At 48.5% G+C, this 27,033-nt stretch overlaps 1 protein-coding gene across 2 annotated transcripts in view; it reads left to right on the plus strand.

The window, feature by feature from the left end:
* Window positions 1–27,033, plus strand: part of KPNB1 (karyopherin subunit beta 1) — a 31,950-nt gene that overhangs the window by 1,122 nt on the left and 3,795 nt on the right. The window contains exons 2-21 of one of the 2 annotated variants that reach the window (XM_041473853.1): window positions 2,968–3,150; window positions 5,934–6,134; window positions 9,779–9,811; window positions 10,692–10,811; window positions 11,432–11,491; window positions 11,593–11,682; window positions 12,799–12,909; window positions 15,002–15,103; window positions 15,717–15,941; window positions 16,562–16,753; window positions 17,861–17,991; window positions 19,230–19,377; window positions 19,642–19,713; window positions 21,900–22,044; window positions 22,672–22,754; window positions 23,725–23,832; window positions 24,477–24,620; window positions 25,158–25,263; window positions 26,036–26,150; window positions 26,751–26,912. In XM_041473853.1, the coding sequence (XP_041329787.1) occupies window positions 6,018–6,134; window positions 9,779–9,811; window positions 10,692–10,811; window positions 11,432–11,491; window positions 11,593–11,682; window positions 12,799–12,909; window positions 15,002–15,103; window positions 15,717–15,941; window positions 16,562–16,753; window positions 17,861–17,991; window positions 19,230–19,377; window positions 19,642–19,713; window positions 21,900–22,044; window positions 22,672–22,754; window positions 23,725–23,832; window positions 24,477–24,620; window positions 25,158–25,263; window positions 26,036–26,150; window positions 26,751–26,912 (2,264 nt within the window). In that variant the 5' untranslated portion in view covers window positions 2,968–3,150; window positions 5,934–6,017. Of the gene's footprint in view, window positions 1–2,967; window positions 3,151–5,933; window positions 6,135–9,778; window positions 9,932–10,496; window positions 10,557–10,691; window positions 10,812–11,431; window positions 11,492–11,592; window positions 11,683–12,798; window positions 12,910–15,001; window positions 15,104–15,716; window positions 15,942–16,561; window positions 16,754–17,860; window positions 17,992–19,229; window positions 19,378–19,641; window positions 19,714–21,899; window positions 22,045–22,671; window positions 22,755–23,724; window positions 23,833–24,476; window positions 24,621–25,157; window positions 25,264–26,035; window positions 26,151–26,750; window positions 26,917–27,033 lie in introns of those variants that run through there. The other variant, XM_041473854.1, reaches the window with a different exon arrangement.

Here is a 27,033-nt window from a genome sequence, read left to right on the forward strand (position 1 = left end):
CGCGGCCATCGCGGCCCCGGGCGCCGCCCGGTCCTAAAGCCCGGCTGCCCGCGAGGACCCCCGGCCGGGCCCGCCGGCCGCTCCCAGCGCCCGCGGGACCCCTGCTCGCTCCTAGTGCCCGCCGCACCCCCGCCCAGTCCGACTGCCCGCTCCTACCGCCCGGCCCTAGCGGGCGCGGGACCCCCGGCCCGTTCTAACGCCCGCTCCTACGGGACCCTCTCCCAGCCTGCTGTCCGCGGGATCCCTGCCCAGCCCTGCTGCCCGGTTCTAGTGTCCGGTCCTGCTGCCTGTGGGACCCCCGGCCAGCCCTGCTGCCCCATTGCAGTGCCCTCGGGACCCCTGTCCGGTCCTGCTGCCGGTGCACCGGGACACCGCATCCCCTGGAGCCCCCGGCCGGGCGGGATCGGAGCTTCGGGGGTCTGGGGAGGAGCTCAGGGGCGTCTGCTGGGGAGGGGAGGTTCTGCTGGGCAGGGGGACTTGCACCCCCCGAGGACCTTACACTTGAGGAAGAAAAGAAGTCTGAAAACAGAAAAGAAAGGGGGAACAAAAAGCCCAGAGCCCCGGGTGCAGTGGCCGTGCTGGAGCGGGGGTTTGAGGCTGCTGCTGCTCGAGAAGGGTTTTTGCTTAGTCAAGGTGTGGGGCTGCAGCTCTGGCTGGTCCCTGCAGCGTGGGGAGCACTGGGGGTGCTGGCTCCCGGTGTCTCGGTGCTGTCCTTGTCACAGCCCCGTTACCACCCCCAAAACTGGCAGCTGTCACCCCGCAGCACTTCCTGCCCTGGCGGGGAAAGGCACGGAGGTTCTGGGTTTGTGCTCTTGGGAGGAGGCTGAGCCCCCCTCGGGATCAGCACTGATGCAGCCTTTGTGCTGAACCTCAGTTTTGAGGGAAAATCCTCTGGGTTGGTGCTGGGAGAGTGTCAGGAGCCCCCAGCTGAGCCCGGAGCTCCAGGGCTCTGTGGTCTGAGGGATTTTGGGGTGATGGGCAGGAGCTGCTCGTGGTCCTGATTTCCAGGTGCTGGGAAGAGCTGGGGAAATGTGGATTTTCCAAGGTTTCATTTTTCCTCTCTGCCCTGTGGGATTACTGCAAGCTTTCATTTTTGCTTTGCTTTGTGAGAGGCAGGGCTGGGTGAGAGCAGAGCTGGGGCTGGCACCAGGGATTTGTGTGGGATGGGGACATGGAATGGTCCAGGCTGAGTGCTGGAGGAGGATGAGGGTGGGGATGAAGCAGGAGGATGAGGATGTGGAATTCAGGCCTGTCCCCACCACAGGATGTGGTCCCTGGGTGGGAAGAGCCTTTCCCAGGAGAGCCCCCGGGGTTTGGGAGCATTCCCAGTTCCTGCTGGAGCCTCCTGCTCTTCCTCACCTCCCTCCTCCTCCTCTTCACCCCGACTTAGCCCCTTTTGGTTAATTCAGCCCCTTTTGGCTGATTTCTCCCTCTTTACCTGAGCTGTTCAGGGACACCCCTGCGGGTGGGAGCCAGGTCAGGCACATCTGCCTTCGCTTCATCTCTCAGATCTGGGAGGTTTCTTGTGATGCTGCTCATTTTTTTTTAGCTGAATTTACCCCAAAACCTAATGAAAAGACAAATTTTGTTGCTAACTTTTGGGTGGGAAACCCAAAGATGCTTCTGCACTGTGAATTTCACGAGTTTCCTTGTCCAAGGTGGCACCAACACTTCTGGGCTGTTCTGTGAACTAATTCTGGCTGCTTCCTCCCTAGTATAAAATCAGAGTTTAAAATTCAGTTTGAAATGGTTTAGTGGGGTCTGTCTGTAGGGTTAATTCTATTGCATTAAATTTAGAATATTTCTAATGCCTCACACCCATCCCTTTAAGTTTTCCCCCATTTTTTGACCCCAAATTCTTCACTTTGAATTTTGAAGAGTTTGAGATGGAACAACTAAAATCAATTTTATCTCAAGAGCTGGACTTGAGCATTGAAAACCTGGAGTCCGAGGCACTGGAGTTTGTTCAACTTTTGAATGTTGGGTTAGTTCTAAAAATGGGATTTTGTTGCCCCAAAGTCTTTGTAATTTGGGATTGTTTAAGTATTTTTTTTTAAAGATGTGTTTTAAGATTTCTTAAGAGATTTTAGAAATGGGTTTATTGTAAAAAGTAGAAGATTTTTAGGAAAATCGCATTTTTAATTGGTGTAAAAAGGTTTGGAAAGCAATGCATCTGCTCCCACTATTTTCTAGGAAGTCTTTTCTGAGCAGGCAAAAAGCTTTTGAGGAAAAATATTCAGGAAAAAATAAAACTTCTCTGCTGAGACTTGACTGCAGGGAAGCCTCTGAAATGTGAAGAAATTATAAAAAGGTTTGAAAGAAGAAAAGGTTTAAAAATGAAAGGTTTTAGCAAAGGGAGTGGCACCAGTGCCAGGGGGTTTTGTGTGCACTCAGGTGTTTTTTGGGGGGTTGTGATCCTCATTTTGAGGGGTTAATTATCATTTTGGGGAGGTTGATCCTCGTTTTGGGGGGTTGATCCTCATTTTGAGGGGTTAATTATCATTTTGGGGGGGTTAATCCTCGTTTTGGGGGGTTAATCCTCATTTTGGGGGGTTAATCCTCATTTTGAGGGGTTAATCCTCATTTTGAGGCGTTATTCATCACTGTGATCAGCAGAGAGTTCGGAATGTCGGGAATCAGAGATTCCACCTTTTCCCAGCCCCAGTTCGGGTGTGGAATCACCGAAACCACGAGCAGGGAACTCCTCCTTAATTCCCACCCAGAAAATCCGTTTTCTGACCCATAAATCCATTGAATTAAAGGAATTCTCAGGGCAGGCAGGAGCAGGGAAGGTAACTGGGCTCCGGTGTCAGCTCTAAAGAAATCCCACCGGCGGCAGAGGCGCGGAGCTTGCGGCACTTCCCGCGAGGAGCTTAGCCCTAATCTGGGCACAGATCCGGCCGGGGGGGCTCGGGGGGCTCGGGGCCGGCCCTGGGGACACCGGGGCTGACCCCGCTGTCTCCCCAGCCGACCTTCCTGGTGGAACTGTCCAAAGTGCTGGCCAACCCCGGGAACAGCCAGGTCGCGCGCGTGGCCGCGGGGCTGCAGATCAAGAACTCGCTGACCTCCAAGGACCCCGACATCAAGGCCCAGTACCAGCAGAGATGGCTCGCCATCGACGCCAACGCCCGCAGGGAGGTCAAGAACTTCGTAAGTGCTGGGCTTCCTCCTCCTCTTCCCCCGGTTTCCACCTTGGCAGGGCTCGGTGGGCAGCATCGTCCGTGGTTTTCCACCTGAAAGGGATTCTCCTGGTCCCTGCAGCAGCAGCAGCTGCTCGGTTCTGGGAGTTGGTTTCATCTGGATGAGTTTTGGGGTGGAATTTGGACAAACATCTTCCCCCAAAAGTTGGTTGAGTGCTGGCACAGCTCCCTGCGGAATGGTGGTGATCCCAAAGCCGCCAGAGCTCCGGGAATTTGAGGTTGGATTTGTTGAGTTGGATTTTGGGGTTTCCCCCAGAGGTGTTGGGGCACTGGCACAGCTCCCCGTGGAGTGGCTGTGATCCCAGAGCTGCAGGAGTTTTGGGATGGATTTTGGGGTTTCCCCCAGAGGTGTTGGGGCACTGGCACAGCTCCCGTGGAGGGGCCGTGATCCCAAACCCTGCAGAGCTGCAGGAATGTTTGGGCAGCGCTGCCAGGGGTGCCCGGGGTGGATTTTGGGGTGTCCTGCAGGGATGGGAGCTGGGCTGGGTGATCCCTGTGGGTCCCTTCCAGCTCAGGAGGTTCTGGGGTTGGGGGAAGGGTGTGGTGGGACAGGGGAGGGTGGTTCTAAAGTGGAAGAGGGTTGGTTTGGGTGAGCTGGAAGGAAGAAGTTTTGGCAGTGAAGGTGTAAAAGCCTGCAGAGATTTCCCAGAGCAGCTGGGGCTGCCCCTGGATCCCTGGCAGTGCCCCAGGCCAGGCTGGAGCCTGGGCTTTGGAGCCTGGGACAGTGGGAGCTGGCCCTGGCCCTGGCCCTGGGTGGGATTTCAGGTCCTTCCCACCCAAACTATTCCAGGATTCCATGGTTTCCCCTGCAGCTGGGCTGGGCATTGATTTTTCTGCAGGAAATGCTTTTTGAGGAAGATTTTTCTTCCCTTTTTGAGGAAGAGCTTCCCCAAGTGCTCTCCAATCCCCATCAGCACCTTTGAACTGACTCTGAACAACGTTCACATGAGGCCCAGGAAGGGAGCTGGGCTGGGTGATCCCTGTGGGTCCCTTCCAGCTCAGGAGGTTCTGGGGTTGGGGGAAGGGTGTGGTGGGACAGGGGAGGGTGGTTCTAAAGTGGAAGAGGGTTGGTTTGGGTGAGCTGGAAGGAAGAAGTTTTGGCAGTGAAGGTGTAAAAGCCTGCAGAGATTTCCCAGAGCAGCTGGGGCTGCCCCTGGATCCCTGGCAGTGCCCCAGGCCAGGCTGGAGCCTGGGCTTTGGAGCCTGGGACAGTGGGAGCTGGCCCTGGCCCTGGCCCTGGGTGGGATTTCAGGTCCTTCCCACCCAAACCATTCCAGGATTCCATGGTTTCCCCTGCAGCTGGGCTGGGCATTGATTTTTCTGCAGGAAATGCTTTTTGAGGAAGATTTTTCTTCCCTTTTTGAGGAAGAGCTTCCCCAAGTGCTCTCCAATCCCCATCAGCACCTTTGAACTGACTCTGAACAACGTTCACATGAGGCCCAGGAAGTTTTAAAAGTGGAAAATGGGGAAAAAATACAAATTCCAGATAGAAAATTAATAAAAATTCATGTGTTTTCCTGAGGGTGCTTTTTGCCCTGTGCCAGCTGGATTTCAGAGCCTGCAGGGACAGAAGTGGTGGCTCAGTGATTTGTTGTTTTTTTTTTTTTTTTGGCTGATGGGAGCAAAAAATGGTGCTGGGATTTGTGCAGTGCTCAGTGACTGATTCAGCTCGGCCCTGAGCTTTATATTTATTTTTTGTGTGTTAATAGAATCTCTGTCAATAATCCCAGAACTGTCTGGCTTGGGAGAACCTTCACTTCCATCCATGCCCACCTTTCCCTCTCCCAGGGTGCTCCAAGCCCAGCCCAGCCTGCCCTGCACCTTGCAGGGATCGGGGGCTGCCGCGGCAGGGGTGAATCTGGCTGGGAGATGATGGGGCACCTTGGATCCTTTATTTCCATGGAATTGTACTGGCACCAGGAGCTGTCCTTGTGCTCTGGAATTGAACAGTTTGTTGCTGTTCTCAACATCAAAAATCCAGCATTTAGGTGGAAACTTGGAAAAGGAAGGTGTGGGACTGGAAATGCTGATAAAATGCATCCCAGTCCCTCCAGTTGTTAGAGGAAATGTTGATGTGTAACTGGAAATGCTGAAAAAATTAATCCTCATCTCTTTGTTTTTTAAAGACAGTTTTATTGGTGTGTAACCAAAAATGCTGGAAAAATGCAAATCCCTTCCTCTATTTTTTGTAGAAAATATTATTGGTGTTCAAGTGGAAATTATCAAAAAAAAGCATTTCACTGTCTGTTTTTTTTTTTAAAGTTATTGGTGTATAACTGGGAATACGGAAAAAAATTCATCCCATGTCCCTCCGTTTTTTGAGAAAGTTACTGGTGTATAACTACAGATGATGGGAAAGTGCAAGCTGCTCTCTCTGTTTGTTAAAGAAAATTTAATTAGTGTATAAGAGGAAAAGCTGAAAAAATCTATCCCACTCCCTCCCATTTTTTAAGGAAAAGTTCCCAAAGTCCACCACCAAAAATCTCCCTGATCAATCCCAATACCCAGCAAAATCACCCAGATGATTTTGGCATTAAAAAATTTGCTTTTTGGGGTGAACTCAACCCCGATTTGTTCAACCTTTCCCACATCCCTTTACCATGGGAGACCCAGAAATCCCGGCTGGACTCTTCGCATCCACAGTGCGGATTTTGCAGAGGAGCCCAAGGGATTTCTGGGGAGAGCTGGGTTGGGGTCCCTGGGGTGCTCTGCTGAGCCCCTCTGGCCGTGCAGGTGCTGCAGACGCTGGGCACGGAGACGTACCGGCCCAGCTCGGCGTCGCAGTGCGTGGCCGGCATCGCCTGCGCCGAGATCCCCATGAACCAGTGGCCGGAGCTGATCCCGCAGCTGGTGGCCAACGTCACCAACCAGCACAGCACCGAGCACATGAAGGAGTCCACGCTCGAGGCCATCGGCTACATCTGCCAGGACATCGTGAGTGCGGCACCGCGGGCTCGGGGTGCGCGGCGTGGGATGGCTTGGGTTCCTTGGGTTGGGTTTGTTGGGTTCGTTGGGTTGGGTTCCTTGGGTTGGGTTTGTTGGGTTCCTTGGGTTGGGTTCCTTGGGTTGGGTTCCTTGGGTTGGGTTCGTTGGGTTGGGTTCGTTGGGTTGGGTTTTGGGTTGGGTTTGCTGGGTTCTTTGGGTTGGGTTTTGGGTTGGTTTGCTGGGTTCTTTGGGTTGGGTTTTGGTTTGGTTTGCTGGGTTTTTTGGGTTGGTTTGCTGGGTTTTTGGGTTGGTTTGCTGGGTTCTTTGGGTTGGGTTTTGGGTTGGTTTGCTGGGTTCTTTGGGTTGGGTTTTGGGCTGGGTGGGTTCCGAGGTGTGGGTCTGCAGCACGACGTCGGACGGGTTGGAGATGTGCCGGGGTTGGGTTGGGTTTGTTGGGTTGGGTTGGGTTTGTTGGGTTGGGGTTGTTGGGTTGGGTTGGGTTTGCTGGGTTCTTTGGGTTGGGTTTTGGGTTGGAAGGGTTCCCAGGTGTGGGTCTGTAGCGTGGCATGGGACGGGTCGGAGACGTGCCAGGATTGGGTTGGGTTTGTTGGGTTGGGTTTGTTGGGTTGGGTTGGGTTGGGTTGGGTTTGCTGAGTTCTTAGGGTTGGGTTTTGGGTTGGAGTTTTTTGGATTCTTTGGGTTGGAGTTTTTTGCATTTTGGGTTGGATTCTTTGTGTTGCATGTGGGTTGGGTTGGTTCTTGGGTTGAAGTCTTTTGGATTTTTTGGGTTGGGTTTTGGCTTGGATTCTTTGGGTTGGTTTTTGGGTTGGAGTTTTGGATTTTTTTGTTAGGGTTGTGCGGGGGTTGGGTTGGGTTTGTTGGGTTGGGTTGGGTTTGTTGGGTTGGGTTGGGTTTGTTGGGTTGGGTTGGGTTTGCTGAGTTCTTAGGGTTGGGTTTTGGGTTGGAGTTTTTTGGATTCTTTGGGTTGGAGTTTTTTGCATTTTGGGTTGGATTCTTTGTGTTGCATGTGGGTTGGGTTGGTTCTTGGGTTGAAGTCTTTTGGATTTTTTGGGTTGGGTTTTGGCTTGGATTCTTTGGGTTGGGTTTTGGGTTGGAGTTTTGGATTTTTTTATTTGGGTTATAATTGGGTTTTGGTTTGGAATCTTTGAGTTCAGTTTTGGGTTGGATTCGTTCTTGGGTTGAAGTTTTTTGGGTTCTTTGGGTTGGGTTTTGGGTTGGTTTGCTGGGTTCTTTGGGTTGGGTTTTGGGCTGGGTGGGTTCCGAGGTGTGGGTCTGCAGCACGACGTCGGACGGGTTGGAGATGTGCCGGGGTTGGGTTGGGTTTGTTGGGTTGGGTTGGGTTGGGTTGGGTTTGCTGAGTTCTTAGGGTTGGGTTTTGGGTTGGAGTTTTTTGGATTCTTTGGGTTGGAGTTTTTTGCATTTTGGGTTGGATTCTTTGTGTTGCATATGGGTTGGGTTGGTTCTTGGGTTGAAGTCTTTTGGATTTTTTGGGTTGGGTTTTGGCTTGGATTCTTTGGGTTGGGTTTTGGGTTGGAGTTTTGGATTTTTTTATTTGGGTTATAATTGGGTTTTGGTTTGGAATCTTTGAGTTCAGTTTTGGGTTGGATTCGTTCTTTCACTGTCTGTTTTTGGATTCTTTGGCTTGGATTCTTTGGGTTGGGGTTTTTGGGTTGAAGTTTTTTGGATTTGTTGGGTTGGGTTTAGGATTGCATTCTTTAGGTTGGACTGTTTTGGTTGGATTTTGGACTGGGGCTTTTAAGTTGGATTTTTTGTTTTTGAAGGGTTCCCAGGAGAATTTTATGGTCTTGGGCTTTCCCAGCCTTAAGGAATTCCTGATTTCCTGGAGATTTTTATGACCCTGGAGGGGATTCCCTGACTTCCAGGAGAATTTAATGATCCTGGAGGGCTTTCCTGACCTCAGTTCCTAACTTCCAGGAGACTTGAAAATTATCCTGGAGAACTCTCCTGACCTCAAGGATTCCCAGGAAACTTTGATGCTCCTGGAGAGCTTTCCCAACCTTAAGGAATTCCTGATTTCCAGGAGATTTTTACTGCTCGGGAGGGATTCCCTGATTTCCAGGAGACTTTTCCCCCTGCTGGCAGCTCCAGGCAGGTTCCTGGAAGGCCTGGCCTCCTTTCCCACCCCCGATCCAGGTCACCGTTCCTGAAGGGAATTCGGAGGCTCCGTGTCCCTGCGGGGCTGAGGGAAAAGCTCAGCTCAGCTCCTCATCCCAGGGAAAACAGGGACCAGCCCTGGATCCTCCCGAATTCCCTCTGCCAGGGCAGCCCTTCTGGGGCTGGGTCAGGAAATCTGCCTTTGGAGGGAACATTCCCCTTTTTCAGGGAATATTTCACTTTTTGAGGGAATATTTCACTTTTTGAGGGAGCATTCCCCTTTATGTGGGAATATTTCACTTTTTGAGGGAACATTCCCCTTTTTGAGGGAATATTTCACTTTTTGAAGGAACGTTCCCTTTATATGGGAACATTCCACTTTTTGAGGGAATATTTTGGTCTTTGAGGGAATATTTTGGTTTTTGAGGGAATATTTTGCTTTTTGAGGGAGTATTTTGCTTTTTGAGGGAGTATTTTGCTTTTTGAGGGAATATTTAGCTTTTTGAGGGAATATTTCGCTCTTTGAGGCAACTTCCATAAAGTGTCCGTTGCATTTACCAGGAATTTGCAAAATTTGCTGTGAATTTCTTGGGAAACTCTGACCTGCCACTGAAAAATGGGATTGGGAGCTGCTTTTTTGGGATTTGATTCCCTGCTGGAATCTCAGTGCAGAGATGCAGGAGCAGAAATCCTGTGTTTGTGGCTTTTATCTGGATTTTGTTTTCAAGGGCTTGGTTTCACTGAGGAGAAGAACAAAATAAAAGGAAATCTGGTTGTGACAAATCCCTGGAATTGTGGAGGATTTTTCCTCCTTTTTTTGTGGATTTTTTGGCCGAATTTGCTCATTGAAATATTTATATTTAAAATCCCTCCTTGGAGTTTAACAGAGGTGACAGAGTTTGGGAATCTCAGATCCATCAGCTGGGTGTACCATGGATTAAAATTGAGTTTTTAGTGCTTGTTCACAACTTCATTCTTCAAACCTTGGGGGTTTCACAGTTATTTAATATTTAAAGATTTAATTGTTTAACATTTCCTGGCCTTGCTGCAGGTTCAGGCACTGCAGTTTCTGTTCTGTGTCTGAAAAAAATGGGAAAACTTACAACTCCAAGTCTCTGCCCAATCCATAAATTATTTGGAAATCAACATTTTTTATCTTTTTATGAATGAAGACAAATCCAGGAGTTTGTGGGTTCATATCTGCTGCAGTGGGATTTATTTGGCATTTTTCACTGGGTTTTCTGGAGGATTTGTGCTCAGTTCAGGCTTCTCCTTCCCATCCCAGGTGCTGCAGGAATTCCTTGGATTTCCTGGTTTGTCCTGAAATTTTCCAGAACTTTCATTTGTAAATTCTGGCCAAAAAATCCCTTTTTATCTTTAGATCCTACTGCTTGAAAACATGGAAAAATCTATTTAAATAATATTTTTTAAAAATCTATTTAAATCATAAATAAAACTTAAAAATCTATTTAAATCATACATAACTTTATCCAGGTTTTTTTTTAATTTTTTTTCAGGATCCAGAGCAGCTCCAGGACAAATCCAATGAAATCCTGACTGCCATAATCCAGGGAATGAGAAAGGAGGAGCCCAGCAACAATGTGAAGCTTGCAGCTACCAACGCACTCCTGAACTCTTTGGAATTCACCAAAGCAAACTTCGACAAAGAGGTGAGAAAAAGCCAGAAAAGACCCCAAAATCTGGGGGTGGGCTTGCAGGGGAGCTGCTGATCCACGGTCAGTGATGAGGGTTCATGCACCACGCTGAGTTTTGATGGAAAAATCCTGTGCACTCTGAGACTTGGATCAGGAGGGCAGCTGGCACCTCTTATTCCTTTTTTTTTGCAGTGGGATTTATTTGGCATTTTCCCTTTTATTTCCTTTTTTTCCCCTTTCTTTTTCCCTTTTTTTTTGTTAAGAAATTGCTGAAATAATTCAGGCACCAGCAGGATTTTAATTCTGAAGTTCTGCTGTGTCTTTATTTTGGACAGCCTTGAAATGGAAGTTTTGGATTCCCAGTTTGGGGGGAAAAAACACTTCAATTTTGGGGAAAAAAATCCCACTCCAATTTTGGGGGGGAAAATATTCCCATTTTTGGGAAAAAATGGTTTAAAATGGAGCAGGGAGTGGTGCCCTGTGCTGGTCCAGACTGAATTCACCCTCCCTGGGAAGCCTTTGCAAGCTTCAATTCTTCTTTAAACTCCTTTTAATATCCTTTTATTTCTCTTTTTCTCAGTCTGAAAGGCACTTTATTATGCAAGTAGTCTGTGAAGCCACACAGTGTCCAGACACAAGGGTGAGTAAATTGAGAATTCCCTTCCTGGGGAGTCTCTGCCTGCCAAAAATGCATTAAAAATAAGAAAGTTGTGTGAAATTGGGGGTTTTTCTGTGCCCCAGGTACGAGTGGCTGCCTTACAGAACCTCCAATGAAATCCTGACTGCCATAATCCAGGGAATGAGAAAGGAGGAGCCCAGCAACAATGTGAAGCTTGCAGCTACCAACGCACTCCTGAACTCTTTGGAATTCACCAAAGCAAACTTCGACAAAGAGGTGAGAAAAAGCCAGAAAAGACCCCAAAATCTGGGGGTGGGCTTGCAGGGGAGCTGCTGATCCACGGTCAGTGATGAGGGTTCATGCACCACGCTGAGTTTTGATGGAAAAATCCTGTGCACTCTGAGACTTGGATCAGGAGGGCAGCTGGCACCTCTTATTCCTTTTTTTTTTCTTTCTTTTATTTCCTTTTTTTTCCCTTTTATTTCCTTTTTTTCCCCTTTTTTTTTCCCTTTTATTTCCTTTTTTTCCCCTTTCTTTTTCCCTTTTTTTTTGTTAAGAAATTGCTGAAATAATTCAGGCACCAGCAGGATTTTAATTCTGAAGTTCTGCTGTGTCTTTATTTTGGACAGCCTTGAAATGGAAGTTTTGGATTCCCAGTTTGGGGGGGAAAAAACACTTCAATTTGGGGGAAAAAAATCCCACTCCAATTTGGGGGGGGAAATACTCCCATTTCGGGGGGAAAATATTCCCATTTTTGGGAAAAAATGGTTTAAAATGGAGCAGGGAGTGGTGCCCTGTGCTGGTCCAGACTGAATTCACCCTCCCTGGGAAGCCTTTGCAAGCTTCAATTCTTCTTTAAACTCCTTTTAATATCCTTTTATTTCTCTTTTTCTCAGTCTGAAAGGCACTTTATTATGCAAGTAGTCTGTGAAGCCACACAGTGTCCAGACACAAGGGTGAGTAAATTGAGAATTCCCTTCCTGGGGAGTCTCTGCCTGCCAAAAATGCATTAAAAATAAGAAAGTGGTGTGAAATTGGGGGTTTTTCTGTGCCCCAGGTACGAGTGGCTGCCTTACAGAACCTGGTGAAGATAATGTCCCTTTATTATCAATATATGGAGACCTACATGGGGCCTGCCCTCTTTGCTGTGAGTGGTTCAGATTTCATTTCCAAAATAATGTTATAGTTATTTATAAAGTCATTTATTCATTTATAATTAATATATAATAATGTATTGATATGTCTATAGTAAAGTAATATATTACTATAATAATATTTATACATTTGTTAGTTAATATTGTATGTTAATGATGGGTCAGTAATATATTAAATAGATTAATATAGAAAAATTATTTATTTATAATAAATAAAATTTATTTCTAATTCTTGCATTTATGCCTCTGATTTTCCCCTGTTTGTATTTATTTTTCTCATATTTTTAGCTTTTCTCCCTATGTTTTTATTGAAATTTATTTCTCTCTTTTTATAGTAATAATTATTTATCAGGTTTTCCTCTTCTTGTATTTCCCCCCATTTGTACTTTTATTTCTCAGCTTTATTTCTGATTTCTCCCCACTTGAATTTATGTTTCGCACTTTTTTTGGCTGATCTCCCTGTGTTTATACTGATATTTATTTTCCTGATTTTCCTCTATTTATATTTATATTTCTGTGGTTTCCCCCATTTTTCTTTCTCATATTTATTTCTCTGCTCTCTCTCTATTTGCATTGGTATTTCTCACGTTTATTTCTGTGATTTTCCTTTGTTTATATTTGTATTTCTCATATTTATTTCTCTGCTTTTGCCTTATTTATATTTCTATTTTTTGTATTTATTTCTCTGATTTTCCCTTATTTATATTTCTATTTTTTGTATTTATTTCTCTGATTTTCCCTTACTTATATTTGTATTTTTTGTATTTATTTCTCTGATTTTCCCTTACTTATATTTCTCATATTTGTTTCTCTGCTCTCTCTGTATTATATTGATATTTCTCATATTTATTTCCCAAATCTCCCTCAATTTCCATTTATATTTTCCATTTTCATTTCTCCGAATGCCATCTCTTTAAAAACTTCCATTCCTGATTTTCCTTTGGGAAATCCCACTCCCTAAAAAATCCCTAAAAGCCCATCCTGGCGATCCCAGATGGGACAAAAGCTCAGTTTGAGGTGATGGGACGGGGGGAAGTGCGGTTATTTGGGATCAGCTGGGAGCCGGGTGGTTCGGGGGATGCGTCCCGAGCCCCTCTGTGTGCCCGCAGATCACCATCGAGGCCATGAAGAGCGACATCGACGAGGTGGCGCTGCAGGGCATCGAGTTCTGGTCCAACGTGTGCGACGAGGAGATGGACCTGGCCATCGAGGCCTCCGAGGTGGGCTGGCCCGGCAGCACTCCTGGCTCTGGGCACCCTGGGGGTGCCATTCCTGGCTTTGGGCACCCTGGGGGTGCCATTCCTGGCTCTGGGCACCCTGGGGATGGCATTCCTGGCTCTGGGCACCCTGGGGGTGCCATTCCTGGCTGGGCATCCTGGGATTGGCATTCCTGCCTGGGCACCCTGGGGGTGGCATTCCTGCCTGGGCACCCTGGGGGTGGCATTCCTGCCTGGGCACCCTGGGATTGGCATTCCTGGCTTTGGGCACCCTGGGATTGGCATTCCTGGCTCTGGGCACCCTGGGGGTGCCATTCCTGCCTGGGCATCCTGGGAATGGTGCTCCTGCTGCCTGGGCACCCTGGGGATGGCATTCCTGCCTGGGCATCCTGGGGGTGGCATTCCTGGCTTTGGGCACCCTGGGATTGGCATTCCTGCCTGGGCACCCTGGGGATGGTGCCATTCCTGGCTCTGGGCACCCTGGGGATGGTGCCACTGCTGCCTTGGGCACCCTGGGGATGCCATTCCTGCCTTGGGCACCCTGGGGATGGCATTCCTGCCTGGGCACCCTGGGATTGGCATTCCTGGCTCTGGGCACCCTGGGGATGGCATTTCTGGCTCTGGGTACCCTGGGGATGCCATTCCTGTCTGGGCACCCTGGGGGTGGCATTCCTGCCTGGGCACCCTGGGATTGGCATTCCTGGCTTTGGGCACCCCGGAATGCTGCAATTCCTGGCTTTGGCCATCCCTGGAATGCAATTCCTGGCTTTGGGGACCCTGGGAATGCCATTCCTGGCTTTAGCCATCCCTGGAATGCTGCCATTCCTGGCTTTGGCCATCCCTGGCAATTCCTGGCTTTGGTCATTCTGGGAATGCTGCCATTCCTGCCTTGGGCACCCCAGGAGCTCCCCCTGCCCTTCCAGGGAAATGGAGCAATTCCTGGCTGGTTTTGGGCTCACAGCCCCAAGTGAAAAGTCCTCGGAGAGATTTTGGCTCCTCCTTCTGGGAGCTTTTAGTTCTTCATTTGGAGTTTTGAGCTCCTCCTTTGGGAGGAGTTTTTACTCCTCGCTTGGTGCTGGCCCAGGTTCTGCTCCCCCAGGTAAACTGGGGATTTTTAGCTGGCTCTGCATTTGGAATTCCTGTTAATCCCAAAATCCTGGGGTGGTTTGGGTTGGAAGGACCTGAAATCCCATCCATTCCCAGCCATGGGCAGGGACACCTCCCACCATCCCAGCTGGATCCCAGCCCTCTCCAGCCTGGTGTAATTTGTTCAGATAACCCAATTTTGCCTTTCTTACTCCCTATTTCCCCCTAAATCCACATGCAGCTCCTGTCACAGGGCTCTCCCATGTTTTTTTTCTGGAAATACTCCATGGGGTTAATGAAATAATGTCCAAAATTTTGGGGTCTGCCACGGCCATGATGGGGTTTTTCTTCCAAAACATGGTTCACGTTCCATAAAAATCCATGATTTATGAGTCAAACCTAGAATCCTAGATGAAATAAAAGCAATTATCCTGTGGAATGGCTGGGGCTGGAGAGGAATTTGGGGAATTTGTTCTGCATGCAGATGCTGTTTGCAGAAATTATCTGTGGAGATCAATAACAGCTGAAACTTTGAAGGGCTCTGCATGAATCACATCCATTTTTTAAAAGCAGCTAAATCTGTATTTATGCTTGCATTCCCAAAAAATAAAAAAAATCAAGGATAAAAGGACAGGCAGCAGCAGTGGGGTGGGGTTTATTTGCTCCCAACCTTTTGCTCCTTCACCTCGGGGTCACTTGGTAATTACACCTGACAGCCAAGTGAAAATGGGGATGATTGTGCCCTGTGAGGAGGCACGAGGAATTAAAGTGGATTTTGGAATATTTAAAGTGGGTTTTGGAATATTTAAAGTGGGTTTTGGAACATTTAACTCGGTGCAAAGTGCCCTTGAGGTAACTCAGAGTTCCTGTTGGGGAGGAGCAGGGGGTAAGAGGGAATTTATGTCTCCTGGGGTTGATCATTCAGCCTCTTAATGCTGAAAAAAATTATATAGAAACAGATAAAAATACTGATGGAAGTGAACTTTTCACCTCTTTTTCTTCCCTCCAGGCAGCAGAGCAAGGACGGCCCCCAGAGCACACCAGCAAGTTCTATGCCAAGGGGGCACTGCAATATTTGGTCCCTATTCTAACCCAGACCTTAACAAAACAGGTGAGTGCCACATTCCCTGGGGGAACTGCAGCCCAGGAGCTCTTCCTGCCCCCCTGGCTCCTTTGGGAATGGGGGTTTGGATTCCTCTGGTCCCTTTGGGATCCCAAAAGTGCCTCAGGAGGTGTGGTGCCTGGTCTGTGATGAGCTTTCATGCACCACTCTGAGCCAGTGATGCAGCAATTTTTGGGCTGAGACTGGGACTTGCCTCCTTTTCCCCGCATCACATCCCAGGATTGGTGGTTTCCAGAGGGATTTGGTGATTCCCTGTATTGCTGTTTGGAATATTTGGGATTTTAACCCACTCTTCCATAGCCCCTGCCTCATGTGGGCTCCAGTCCTTGGGGTTTTTGAGGCCTGGGTTCATTTACCCCCTGTTAAACACTTGCAGGGATTTATTGGAGCTGTGCTTCCCAAGATTTGTGGTTTCCAGACACAATATGCTCTCATAACTGGTGTGGTTGTCCTTGGTCCCAAGCTGTAAAAGGAATTATTTTATCTCCCTGCTCCATGAAGAGACCTTACCAGCCCTGAATACGAATCTCAGACCCACAAACCAAAGGAAAAAACCCAAAAGTTAAAATTCGGGCCATCAGCCGGGGACGTTCCTTTGCAGGACGAGAACGACGACGACGACGACTGGAACCCCTGCAAGGCGGCAGGGGTGTGCCTGATGCTGCTGGCCACGTGCTGCGAGGACGACATCGTCCCCCACGTGCTGCCCTTCATCAAGGAGCACATCAAGAACCCCGACTGGAGGTACCGCGACGCGGCCGTCATGGCCTTCGGCTGCATCCTGGAGGGGCCCGAGCCCAACCAGCTCAAACCTTTAGTCATACAGGTCCGTTTTGGGCAGGGCTTGCAGCAAAAAACCTTGTGGTTTCTCGGGGGGGGGTGTTTGGTTTGAGTGAGGTTTTTGTTTAAGGAAAATCAGGAGGGTGTAGTCTGGTTTTGGAGGTTAAAATCCCTTGTTTAGGGGCTGCTAGAGCTAAAAATCTTGTGGTTATTTGGAGGAGAATGTCTGGTTTCTGTGTGCTTTTATTTAAAAGAAAATCAGAAGGATGTCACCTGTTTTGGAGGCTTTTAGAGCCCAAAATCCTGGGGTTAATTGGAGGAGAACATCTCAAATCCAAATCCTGTATTTGATCCATAACCTGGCACCCACATTATGTTACCTCAAATCTGCTTTGGGGCTCTAGTAGGAAAGAATATGGGGAGAAATGCATTTGAAGGAGTGAAAATTATATTTAATATCAAATTATTTATTGAATGTAGAAGCTGCCTTCACTTTGGGCATGCTGAGTAAAACCATCCTTGGTGAAGGTGTTTGGCAAAGGGGTTACGTTAGGGAATAGAACCATTAATACAAAATAAAACAAAATACATCCTAAATAAAGCACAGCACTGGGACAAATGCAGGATTTTTTTCTTCCTCCCCTGGTTTCTCCTGGCTGCTCCCAGGCCATGCCAACGTTGATAGAGCTGATGAAGGACCCCAGCGTGGTGGTCAGGGACACGACAGCCTGGACCGTGGGCAGGATCTGCGAGATGCTGCCCGAGGCCGCCATCAACGACATCTACCTGGCCCCGCTGCTGCAGTGCCTGATGGAGGGGCTGAGCGCCGAGCCCAGGGTGGCCACCAACGTCTGCTGGGTGAGGAGCCCCCCGGGCCCGCAGGAATTCAGATCCACGGGGAAAGGCGGCTCCGGTGGGGTCTGGAGGGGTTCTGGTGTCGCCGAGGCCGAGCGTTCTGCCGGCAGCGGCTCTGAGTTGTGTTGGCTCTTCGGTGCTCGTCCGTGAGTTCGGGGGGCACGTCGGGGGCTGGGAGCTCAGCCCTGCTCCTGGCGGCTTCCTCAGGTGCCTGGGACTTCTTCCAGGAGGGAATTTTCCTTAATGTCCAGCCTGGACATCCCTTGAGGTTGTTTGGTCTTGTCCAAACGAATCTCCCATGTTTTCCCCTCACGGATCTCACCCGTTTCCCCTCACATTTCCCCCATTTTCCCCTCACAAATCTGCCCTGTTTCCCCCTCACAGATCTCCCACATTGTCCCCTCATATCTCTCCCATTTATCCTAAAGCAGGCCTGGCTTCCACCTGGCTCCACCCTCCTGTTGGGGTCTTACTAAATATAAATTAAAATATATAAATGAAATCTAAATGTATAAAACTAGACCAATTTGTATATTTATAGTTTTTATTACATAATTTTCTGTATTTATATTGGTTGATATATTAATTTTCTTGTTTGTTTGGGATTTTTTGTTTTGGTTTTTGGTTGTTATTTTTGGTTTTGGGACTCATGAATCTCACCCATTTCCCCTCACATTTCCCCATTTTCCCTCACGGATCTCCCCCATTTTCCCCTCACAAATCTGCCCTGTTTCCCCCTCACAGATCTCCCACATTGTCCCCTCATATCTCTCCCATTTATCCTAAAGCAGGCCTGGCTTCCACCTGGCTCCACCCTCCTGTTGGGGTCTTATTAAATATAAATTAAAATATATAAATGAAATCTAAATGTATAAAACTAGACCAATTTGTATATTTATAGTTTTTATTACATAATTTTCTGTATTTATATTGGTTGATATATTAATTTTCTTATTTGTTTGGGTTTTTTTGTTTTGGTTTTTTGGTTATTTTTGGTTTTGGGAGTTGATTTTTTAAATATTTTTTTTTTGAACAAAAACTGATGGAATCTGAATTTCTGGATATGAGAGGGTGGAAAACCAATGGATATTTTGGTATTTTGTGTTCCAGGCCTTCTCCAGCCTTGCTGAAGCTGCCTATGAAGCTGCAGATGTGGCTGATGATCAGGAAGAGCCAGCAACCTACTGCTTATCCTCCTCCTTTGAGCTGATAGTGCAGAAGCTGCTGGAGACTGCAGACAGGTAAAACCTCTCCAAAAAGCCTTTTCTCATTTATTTCCCACTCCACGTTCTCTGTTCTTGGCAGCTCAGATTTGGTGTTGGATTAAAACGTGGCTTTATTTGGTATTAAAAAAACCCTAGAGGAATAGAGGATGCAAATCCCAGGAAAACAGCTCTTCCCACTGAATAATTTCTCACAATTTTGTCCGTGTCTGGATTTAGGAAGTCCAGGAGTGTCCCTTCCCCCTTGTCCTTTGACTCTCCCCCATTTCCCCCTCACATTTTCCCCTCATGCTTCCCCCATTTTCCCCTCACATTTCCCCCTCACATCTCCCCCATTTTCCCCTCACATTTCCCCCATTTCCCCTCACATTTCCCCCTCACATCTCCCCCATTTCCCCCTCACATCTCCCCCATTTTCCCCTCACATCTCCCCCATTTTGCCTCAAATCTCCAGTTTAACTCCACATTTTTAAGACTCTGCCCTTTTTGTGCAGCCACAAGACAGCCCCGCTGGCTGCAGGGCCCTGGATAATCAGGAATTGCAGCAGGACATAATCAGGGATCCCTGTTTGTTCCTTTCCTGGTGGTTTTTGTGTGGGTTCCATCCCTCCCATCAGCTCCAGGTGCTCCCAGAACAGCCAGGGACCAACTTAATCTCCCATTCCCATTCCAGCTGAAACACAAATAGATGAGACTTTTTGCTCTCAAATGCAGGGAAAAGGCTAAAATTCAGATTTTATGGTGGCTCGAAGGTCACATAAATCTGACAGCTCCAGGTTCCATTCCTGGATCAGCTCCATGGTCTGATGGAGCTGGTTTTGCTGCTGATTCTCCTTAAAAACCTTGTCCCAGTTCAAAATTTGAACTCCTTCCCTGTCTTCATTTACATCCAGCCAGGAGCGGAGTGTCTGGCTCACGGCTCTGGAGCCCATCAATCATCCCAGGTGCCTGAATCCCAAATTTCACACCCTCAGGGTGTCAGGGGAGGGGCTCTGAAGTGCTGCTCACCTGACACAAATCCTGAGCCTCCTTCTGTCCCTCTCCTTGTGGGAGCTACTGAAAACCATTTTAAAAACTGAAAATCGTTAAAAAGAAAACTGCCAGAAGCGGCTTCACAAATTCCCTTTATTTCAAGGCTTTTCAAGTGGCTCCTGCTTGTCACAGCACTCAAATGGAGCTGTTGCTGGTTTACTAAAATTAAAAAAAAACCTGTTTCCAAGCACTTGGAGCTGCAAATCTTCCTCCTTCTGTTGCAGACCTGATGGACACCAGAATAACTTGAGGAGTTCTGCCTATGAATCCCTGATGGAAATAGTGAAAAACAGTGCCAAGGACTGTTATCCTGCTGTCCAAAAAACCACCCTGGTCATCATGGAGAGGCTCCAGCAAGTGCTGCAAATGGAGGTGGGTAAATCTTGATTTAAAATTAAAAATTTAAATTTAAAACTCGATCCCTGGGAGTGTCCAAATCCAGGGATGGTGGGAGGTGTCCCTGCCCATTTGGGATGTAAGGTCCCAAACCACTCAGGGATTCTATATTCAGCTTCTTCACAGTCCTCTGCTCTGAAATCTGAAAAGAACAAATATTTAAAGTACATCCTGGCTCTCCCTGGAGCTGCCAGGATCCCAGGCAGCCTCTTCACACGTGGGATTTTGTTCTTGTTGCAGTCTCACATCCAGAGCACCTCTGACAGAATCCAGTTCAACGACCTCCAGTCCCTTCTCTGTGCTACTCTCCAGGTAAATTCTCTCTCCTGGCTTTCTTGTGGGAATAAAGTGATTTTCGAGGTGTCTTTGTGCCCCTGAAGCTGCAACCTCAGTTCCTGGTGCTGATAATTGAATAAATAAGAGTGGATTTTGGGTCCCAGCTGACACGTGGGAGGTGATGCAAGGTTCAGAAGTCTCTAAGTTGTGCTCTAGTGACAAAATTCAGGGCAGTATGACTCAAAGAATGCTGTTGGGGATTTTGTAAAAGACTCTGTGCTGTCAGATTGGTTCTTGGGCTGGCTACAGCCTCAACAATCCCACAGACAACAAAAAAAAATTCCCTCAAGGCTTTGATTCCCTCATCTGCCTCTCGTGCTTGGTGCTCCAAATGGCAGCAATTAAAATGTTCTGAGTGTCCTCAGAATTCCCAATTAAACATCTGCTGATGAGCAGGAGCCACCAGTGCAGTGTTTACTGTTGCAAACACCACTCAAAAAAGGGATTTTTTCCCCCAAAAACCAGCTCAGAGCAACCCAGGTGGTCTCCAGGTTGATTTGAGAAATCCTTCATTTCATCCTCAAAAGCTTTGTGGTTGTTCTCACTCTCCAGTTTTAGGATAAAGTAATGAGAAATTGGAATCATCTGTCCTTAGAGTTTTTATGGAGAATTTTCACCCTGGAATCTCACAGGATGGGCACTGATCTCTGCCTAGGGAGTGTAATCCAGCTGGAATTAAGATGCCAATTTTATTTTCTAAATGTGTTTTCTTACTATCCCAGAACCGGAACCTGAATTTTTTTTACCCGGTTGCAGCAAATGCATAAAAACCACTAAGAGAAACTCAGCAGAGAGACTTTTTTCAGTATTTAGGATAAAGTAATGAGAAATTGGAATCATCTGTCCTTAGAGTTTTTATGGAGAATTTTCACCCTGGAATCTCACAGGATGGGCACTGATCTCTGCCTAGGGAGTGTAATCCAGCTGGAATTAAGATGCCAATTTTATTTTCTAAATGTGTTTTCTTACTATCCCAGAACCGGAACCTGAATTTTTTTACCCGGTTGCAGCAAATGCTTAAAAACCACTAAGAGAAACTCAGCAGAGGGACTTTTTTCAGTATTTAAAAAATATATATATATGGGGTTTTTTCCAATTTTTTTTGTTGTTGTTTTGCTGGAAATGCAATTACGAACATCCAGCAGAAGAAAAAACATTTGTTAATATTGAAAATTTAGTGAGAAAGTCCCATCCCTGGAAGGAACAACTTGGTTTAGTGGGATGTGTTCCTGTCCCTGGAATTTGGGGATTTTTAAGCTCCCTTCCCACCCAAACCGTCCTGTAATTCCATAAATCAAGTCTTAATTATATAAACAGCCAAAGTCCATCTTTGTGGAGTGAAAACTTAAACATTAAATCACTACTTCCTTCTGGAAATAAAGGATTTTTTTTTATTATTTTCCTGGAAACCGTTGTATTTTAATTACTTCCAGCATTTCTAAACTTTAATTCAGAAGCTAAACTCAGGTTCAACCCCTACAAGCTCAGCTGCAACAGAAAAAAAAAAAAAAAAGGATTTCATTATTATGGTTTTTTTAGTGGGCTAAATTTGGGCTGGTCGCTTTTAATTCCAGCTTACAAATGGCAAAGCTTTGAGAACAGCCCATGCAGCAGGAAAGGGAAATTCAGCTGGAAAATCTGAATGCAGCCAAATGAGCAGGACTTTGCAGCCACAAAAGCAGATTTTTTTGGCAGCAAAAGGGTTCAAACAGCAGCTCTTTCATCCTTATCAAAGCTCTCGGGGCTGTGGGAATGCTTTATCTGTAGGATAAGCAGTGATTTTTGCCCTTTTTCCATTATTTTTCCCTCAGAACGTGCTGAGGAAGGTGCAGCTCCCTGGGCTGTGGGAATGCTGAGATGTGCAGTGATTTTTTTTGCCATTTTCCATGATTTTTCCCTCAGAAGGAGCAGACCCAGGGCTGTAGGAGTGCTTTACCTGTAGGATGAGCGGTGATTTTTGCCCGTTTTCCACGGTTTTTCCCTCAGAACGTGCTGCGGAAGGTGCAGCACCCAGGGCTGTGGGAACGCTCTACCTGTAGGATGAGCAGTGATTTTTGCCCATTTTCCATGATTTTTCCCTCAGAAGGAGCAGACCCAGGGCTGTAGGAGTGCTCTGCCTGTAGGATAAGCGTTTTGCCCGTTTTCCACGGTTTTTCCCTCAGAACGTGCTGCGGAAGGTGCAGCACCAGGACGCGCTGCAGATCTCGGACGTGGTGATGGCGTCGCTGCTCAGAATGTTCCAGAGCACGGCCGGCTCCGGGGGGGTGCAGGAGGACGCCCTGATGGCCGTCAGCACCCTGGTGGAAGGTCAGGAATGGGCTGGGATGGGCTTGGATCCAGGAATTTTGGGCAAAGTGGTGAGAAATGTAATTTGTGGTGCAGGGGAAGGTGGGGGTGCTCCGTCCATGGAAGGGTCTGAGGCTGGAGCAGCCTGGCATGGTGGAAGGTGGCACTTTGACATCCCCTCCAACCCAAGAAACCCTGGGATTCTGGAATCCAAACCACCTTAGAGCAGGGAATTTTAGTTTCTTGTATTTTCCTACTGTTTCCAAGGAAAAATGTGTGTAAGGCAGTACGGGAGGGCTGGGGGTGTTCACATGGCTGAAGTGTCCAAGGCCAGCTTGGACAGGGCTTGGCATAATGGAAGGTGTCACTTTAAGGTTCTTTTTATCCCAGGAAATCCTGGGATTCCAAACTCTAAACCACCTTGGAATGTGGAATTGTGCTCTGCTCTATTTTCTTATTATTTCCAGTAAGAATTTGGGAATTTGTCCAGTCCAGGAGGACCTGGGTGATTCCACGGCTCTCAGTTGTCGAGAGGAGAGTTGGTTTTCACTGGGTTTGGGTGGAATTTGGGGGATATCTGATTTGTTGTTCATAGCAAATGACACAAATTGGGATTTCCCTTCTCACCGGAATGTTCTCCCTGCACAGTCCTGGGTGGAGAATTCCTGAAGTACATGGATGCCTTCAAGCCTTTCCTTGGGATTGGGCTGAAAAACTACGCTGAGTACCAGGTGTGGATCCCATTTCTCCCTTTTCCAGGGAAATGGTGGCTGCCCCATCCCTGGAATTTTCCAGGGCCAGGTTGGATGAGTTTTGGGATAGTGAAAGGTGTCCCTGCCCATCCAGTGGGGTCACTTCCAACCCAAACAATCCCGGGATTCTCCAATCCAAACCACCTTGGAGCATGGAATTTTGGTTTCTTACGTTTTCTTAGTTACTTCCAAGGAAAATTGTGGATAAGGCAGCAAATTCCCCCTGGAATGTCAAATCCTGGTGCCCTCCAGGGGAGTTTGGAGGTTTTTTCCCCAGCCCAGATCCTGGCTGGGATTTCCCCTTGGAATATCAATCCTGATGGCCTCCCTGGGAATTTCGGAGTTCTTTTTCCAGCCCAAATCCTGGCTGGGATTTCCTCTTTGAAACTGATATTTAGGGATGTTTTTCCAACGCAAATCCCTGCCACTCCTGGATGTCCTGGGGATTTAATCACCCTCCCATCCCTCTGGAGCATCGGGATGACCCCACATCCCCGGGGAACGATCCCAGATCCCCAGGGAACGATCCCAAATCCCCAGGAAACAATCCCAAATCCCAGGGAACGATCCCAGATCCCAGGGGATGATCCCAAATCCCAGGCAATGATCTCAAATCCCGGAGCTGATCTCAAATCCCGAAGCTGATCCCAAACCCCAGGGCTGATCCCAAACCCCGGAGCTGATCCCAAACCCCGGAGCTGATCCCAGATCCCAGGGCTGATCCCAAATCCCGGAGCTGATCCCAAATCCCAGGGCTGATCCCAAATCCCAGGGCTGATCCCAAATCCCCGGAGCTGATCCCAAGCCCCGGAGCTGATCCCAGATCCCAGGGCTGATCCCAAATCCCCGGAGCTGATCCCAAATCCTCGGAGCTGACCCCAAGCCCTGGAGCTGATCCCAGATCCCAGGGCTGATCCCAGATCCCAGGGCTGATCCCGCTGCCTTGCAGGTCTGCCTGTCAGCAGTGGGGCTGGTGGGGGACCTGTGCCGAGCCCTGCAGTCCAACATCCTCCCCTTCTGCGACGAGGTGATGCAGCTGCTCCTGGAGAACCTGGGGGTGAGTGGGAGATTCCCGAGTAACAGTTGGATGCTCACTCTTCCCAGGGGAGTGGGAGGTGGGAGAAGCCCGGGAAAAGTGGGAGGGATTCTCCGGGAATGTCTGGGGCAAGGGCTTTGGGTTCTGGGGAATGCCTCCTTTATCAGCTCGCTGGATTCCTGAATAAATTCCTTCTTCAATTCCTGAGTTCCCCCGAATTCCTTCCTCTCTCCCACTCTCCATCTCTCCCACTCTCTCTCCCTGAATTCCTTCTGAATTCTTTCCTGAATTCCTTCTTAATCTCCTCCTGAATTCTTGAATTCATTCCTTCCTTCCTGGATTCCTTCCAAATCCCTTCCTTCCTTCCAAATTCCTCCCTCCCTTCCTCCCTTCCCGTTGAATTCCTTCCGAATTCCAAATTCCTTTCTTCCTTCTGAATTCCTCCCTCCCTTTTCCTTCCTCCCCTCTCCCACATTCCTGGGACATTTCCAGGCATTTTCCAACCCCTGGCTGTACTTGCTTCAACATTTTACCCCCCTTCCACTGGAGAAACATCCCGAAACGCCTCACACAACAGGGGGTTGTGTGGGGGGTGCAGCTTGAGGCCATTCCCTTTCCCCCTTCCCGCGCTGATCCAGGACCTTTTTGGGATGTTTTTTCCCCAGAACGAGAACGTGCACAGGTCGGTGAAGCCGCAGATCCTCTCGGTGTTCGGGGACATCGCGCTGGCCATCGGCGGCGAGTTCAAGAAGTACCTGGACGTGGTGCTCAACACGCTCCAGCAGGCATCCCAGGCCCAGGTGGACAAGGTGAGCTGTCCCCAGCCCCAGGGGACATTCCCAGGGTCTCACCTTGGTGCCTGCAGGGGCTGGACAGAGTTAAAGGAATAAAGCAGGGATTTGTTAAAAGGCTTCAAGGATACTCCTCGGGCAGTACAAGAGCCTGGCTAAGGTTACGCCCAAGATGGACTCAGAGAGAGGAGTTTTCACACTTTTGTAACGTTTGGTCCATTTCCATGTGGGGGTTAATTGTCCAGTTCCAGCTGCAGGGTGTGCAGTCCCAGCCTCGCAGATTGCTCCCCTCAGTTTGCTGTGGTTCACACTTTTTGGGCCTTTTTGCTGTGGTTCACACTTTTTGGGCCTTTTTGTTGTTCATACTTTGTGGGCCTGAAGCCGCAGCGGTGCCTTTGGTTCTTGGGCTGGAAAAGGATTGTTGTGTGTGGCTGAGCTGTGAGGAGAACTTGCTAGCACTCTGTGAAGCTCAGAGTCACACACCAAGGCAGCACGGGATCTGGAGAGTGCGAGAGCTGAAGCTGAGGGCTCTCTGTGTCCTGTGTGTGTCCCCAGTCCGACTACGACATGGTGGATTACCTGAACGAGCTGCGGGAGGGCTGCCTGGAGGCCTACACTGGCATCATCCAGGGGCTCAAGGGAGACCAGGAGAACGTGCACCGTGAGTGGCATCCCTGGGGATCCCCCTGGGAGCCGTCCTGAAAGCCAGCCCCCTCCAGGTGGAATCCTGGGTGTTCCCAAATGTCCCATGCAGACCTCCCCGGGCCTCCTGTCACATCCTTGTCACGTCCCTGCTCCTTCCCTTCCTTTGAAATCATCCAGTGTCACCTCCAAACCACATCCCCTAGTGTCACATCCACCTGGGTTTGGACATTTATAACCCTTCCAGTGGAGAAATATTCCCAAATATCCCATACAGACCTCCCTGGGCCTCCTTTTGGGTTTGTCACATCCTTGTCACATCCCTGCTCCTTCCCTTCCTTTGAAATCATCCAGTGTCACCTCCAAACCACGTCTCCTTTTTTGCCCTTACTCCCCTGAATCCCTTTTCCCCCACGAATTCCTTTTTTTCCCCATTTTTTCCCTGAATTCCCTCTTTTCCCCTTAATTCACTGAACTCCCTTTTCTCCTGTTAATTCCCTCAATTCCTTTTTTCCCCCTTAATCCCCTGAATCCCCTTTTCCCCCCGTTCATTCCCAGTGCCACATCCCCACATTCCTGGGACATTTCCAGGGATCCAGGAGCTCCCCCTGAGCCTCCTTTTGGTTTTCTCACATCCCTGCTGCCACAAACCCTCGGGGCAGGAAACGGCACAAATCCCAAACAATCCCCAACAATGCGGGATCCCTTCCCCTCCCGGCGGGAGGACCCCGGCTGTTCTTTGGGAGCATCCCAAGCATTCCCAGAGCTCCGAGCAGGCCTTTTCCCCGCAGCTGACGTGATGCTGGTGCAGCCCAGGGTGGAATTTATCCTGTCCTACATCGACCACATCGCGGGGGACGAGGATCACACGGACGGCGTGGTGGCCTGCGCCGCCGGCCTCATCGGGTGAGGCCTCCCCACCCCGCTGCTCCCAGGAGAAATCCTGCCCTCTGCCCTTTTTCCCTGCCTGCCTGAGGATTTGGGGGTCAGTTTTGGGGCTGGAGTTTGGTGTTTGGCTCCAGGTGTGAAGGGATTTCGCAGGGGAGGGAATCGTCGCAAAAATCCCAGATTTAGGAATTTTTCAGGAGTTCAGAACCCAAAAAAAACCCCTCATCCTTAGGGAACAGAGGAAGCCAGGCTGAAATTCTGGAATCTGCCCTTTTTCCCTGCCTGCCTGAGGTTTTGGGGTTGGGCTTTGGGTCGTTGGCTCCAGGTGTGAAGAGATTCTGAAGGGGAGAAAATCATCACAAAAATCCCAGATTTAGGATTTTCCCAGGAGTTTAGAACCAAAGCAACCCTCATCCTTAGGGAACAGAGGAAGCCAGGTTGAGGTGTTTTCATTTCTCCTGCTGAATTTAAGGAGAATTATGGAGAAACCAACCTTTGGACAAGAACTAGAGCATTCTTTAATTTCATTTGTAATCACAATTTTCCCAAAATCAGCCCCCTGACCAGCATTTCGTACCACTCACATGGGTTTTTTTCCCAATTTTTTTTTGTTCCCAGGGATTTGTGTACAGCTTTTGGGAAGGATGTTCTGAAATTAGTAGAAGCCAGACCCATGATCCACGAACTGCTAACGGAAGGGAGGAGATCCAAGACGAACAAAACGAAAACCCTGGCGACCTGGGCCACGAAAGAGCTGAGGAAGCTCAAGAACCAAGCTTGGTGAGGCCTCATCCCCGTTTCTCCCCACCTAAAAAATCATGGAATGGGCTCAGCTGAGCCTGGGGAGAGTCTCAGTCCCAAGCTGTGTTTTCCACGGGGTTGTTTTCCTGGGTTTTGGGGG

Source organism: Pyrgilauda ruficollis, unplaced genomic scaffold, assembly GCF_017590135.1.
Source record: "Pyrgilauda ruficollis isolate IOZ18807 unplaced genomic scaffold, ASM1759013v1 scaffold304, whole genome shotgun sequence".
Lineage (NCBI taxonomy): Eukaryota > Metazoa > Chordata > Aves > Passeriformes > Passeridae > Pyrgilauda > Pyrgilauda ruficollis.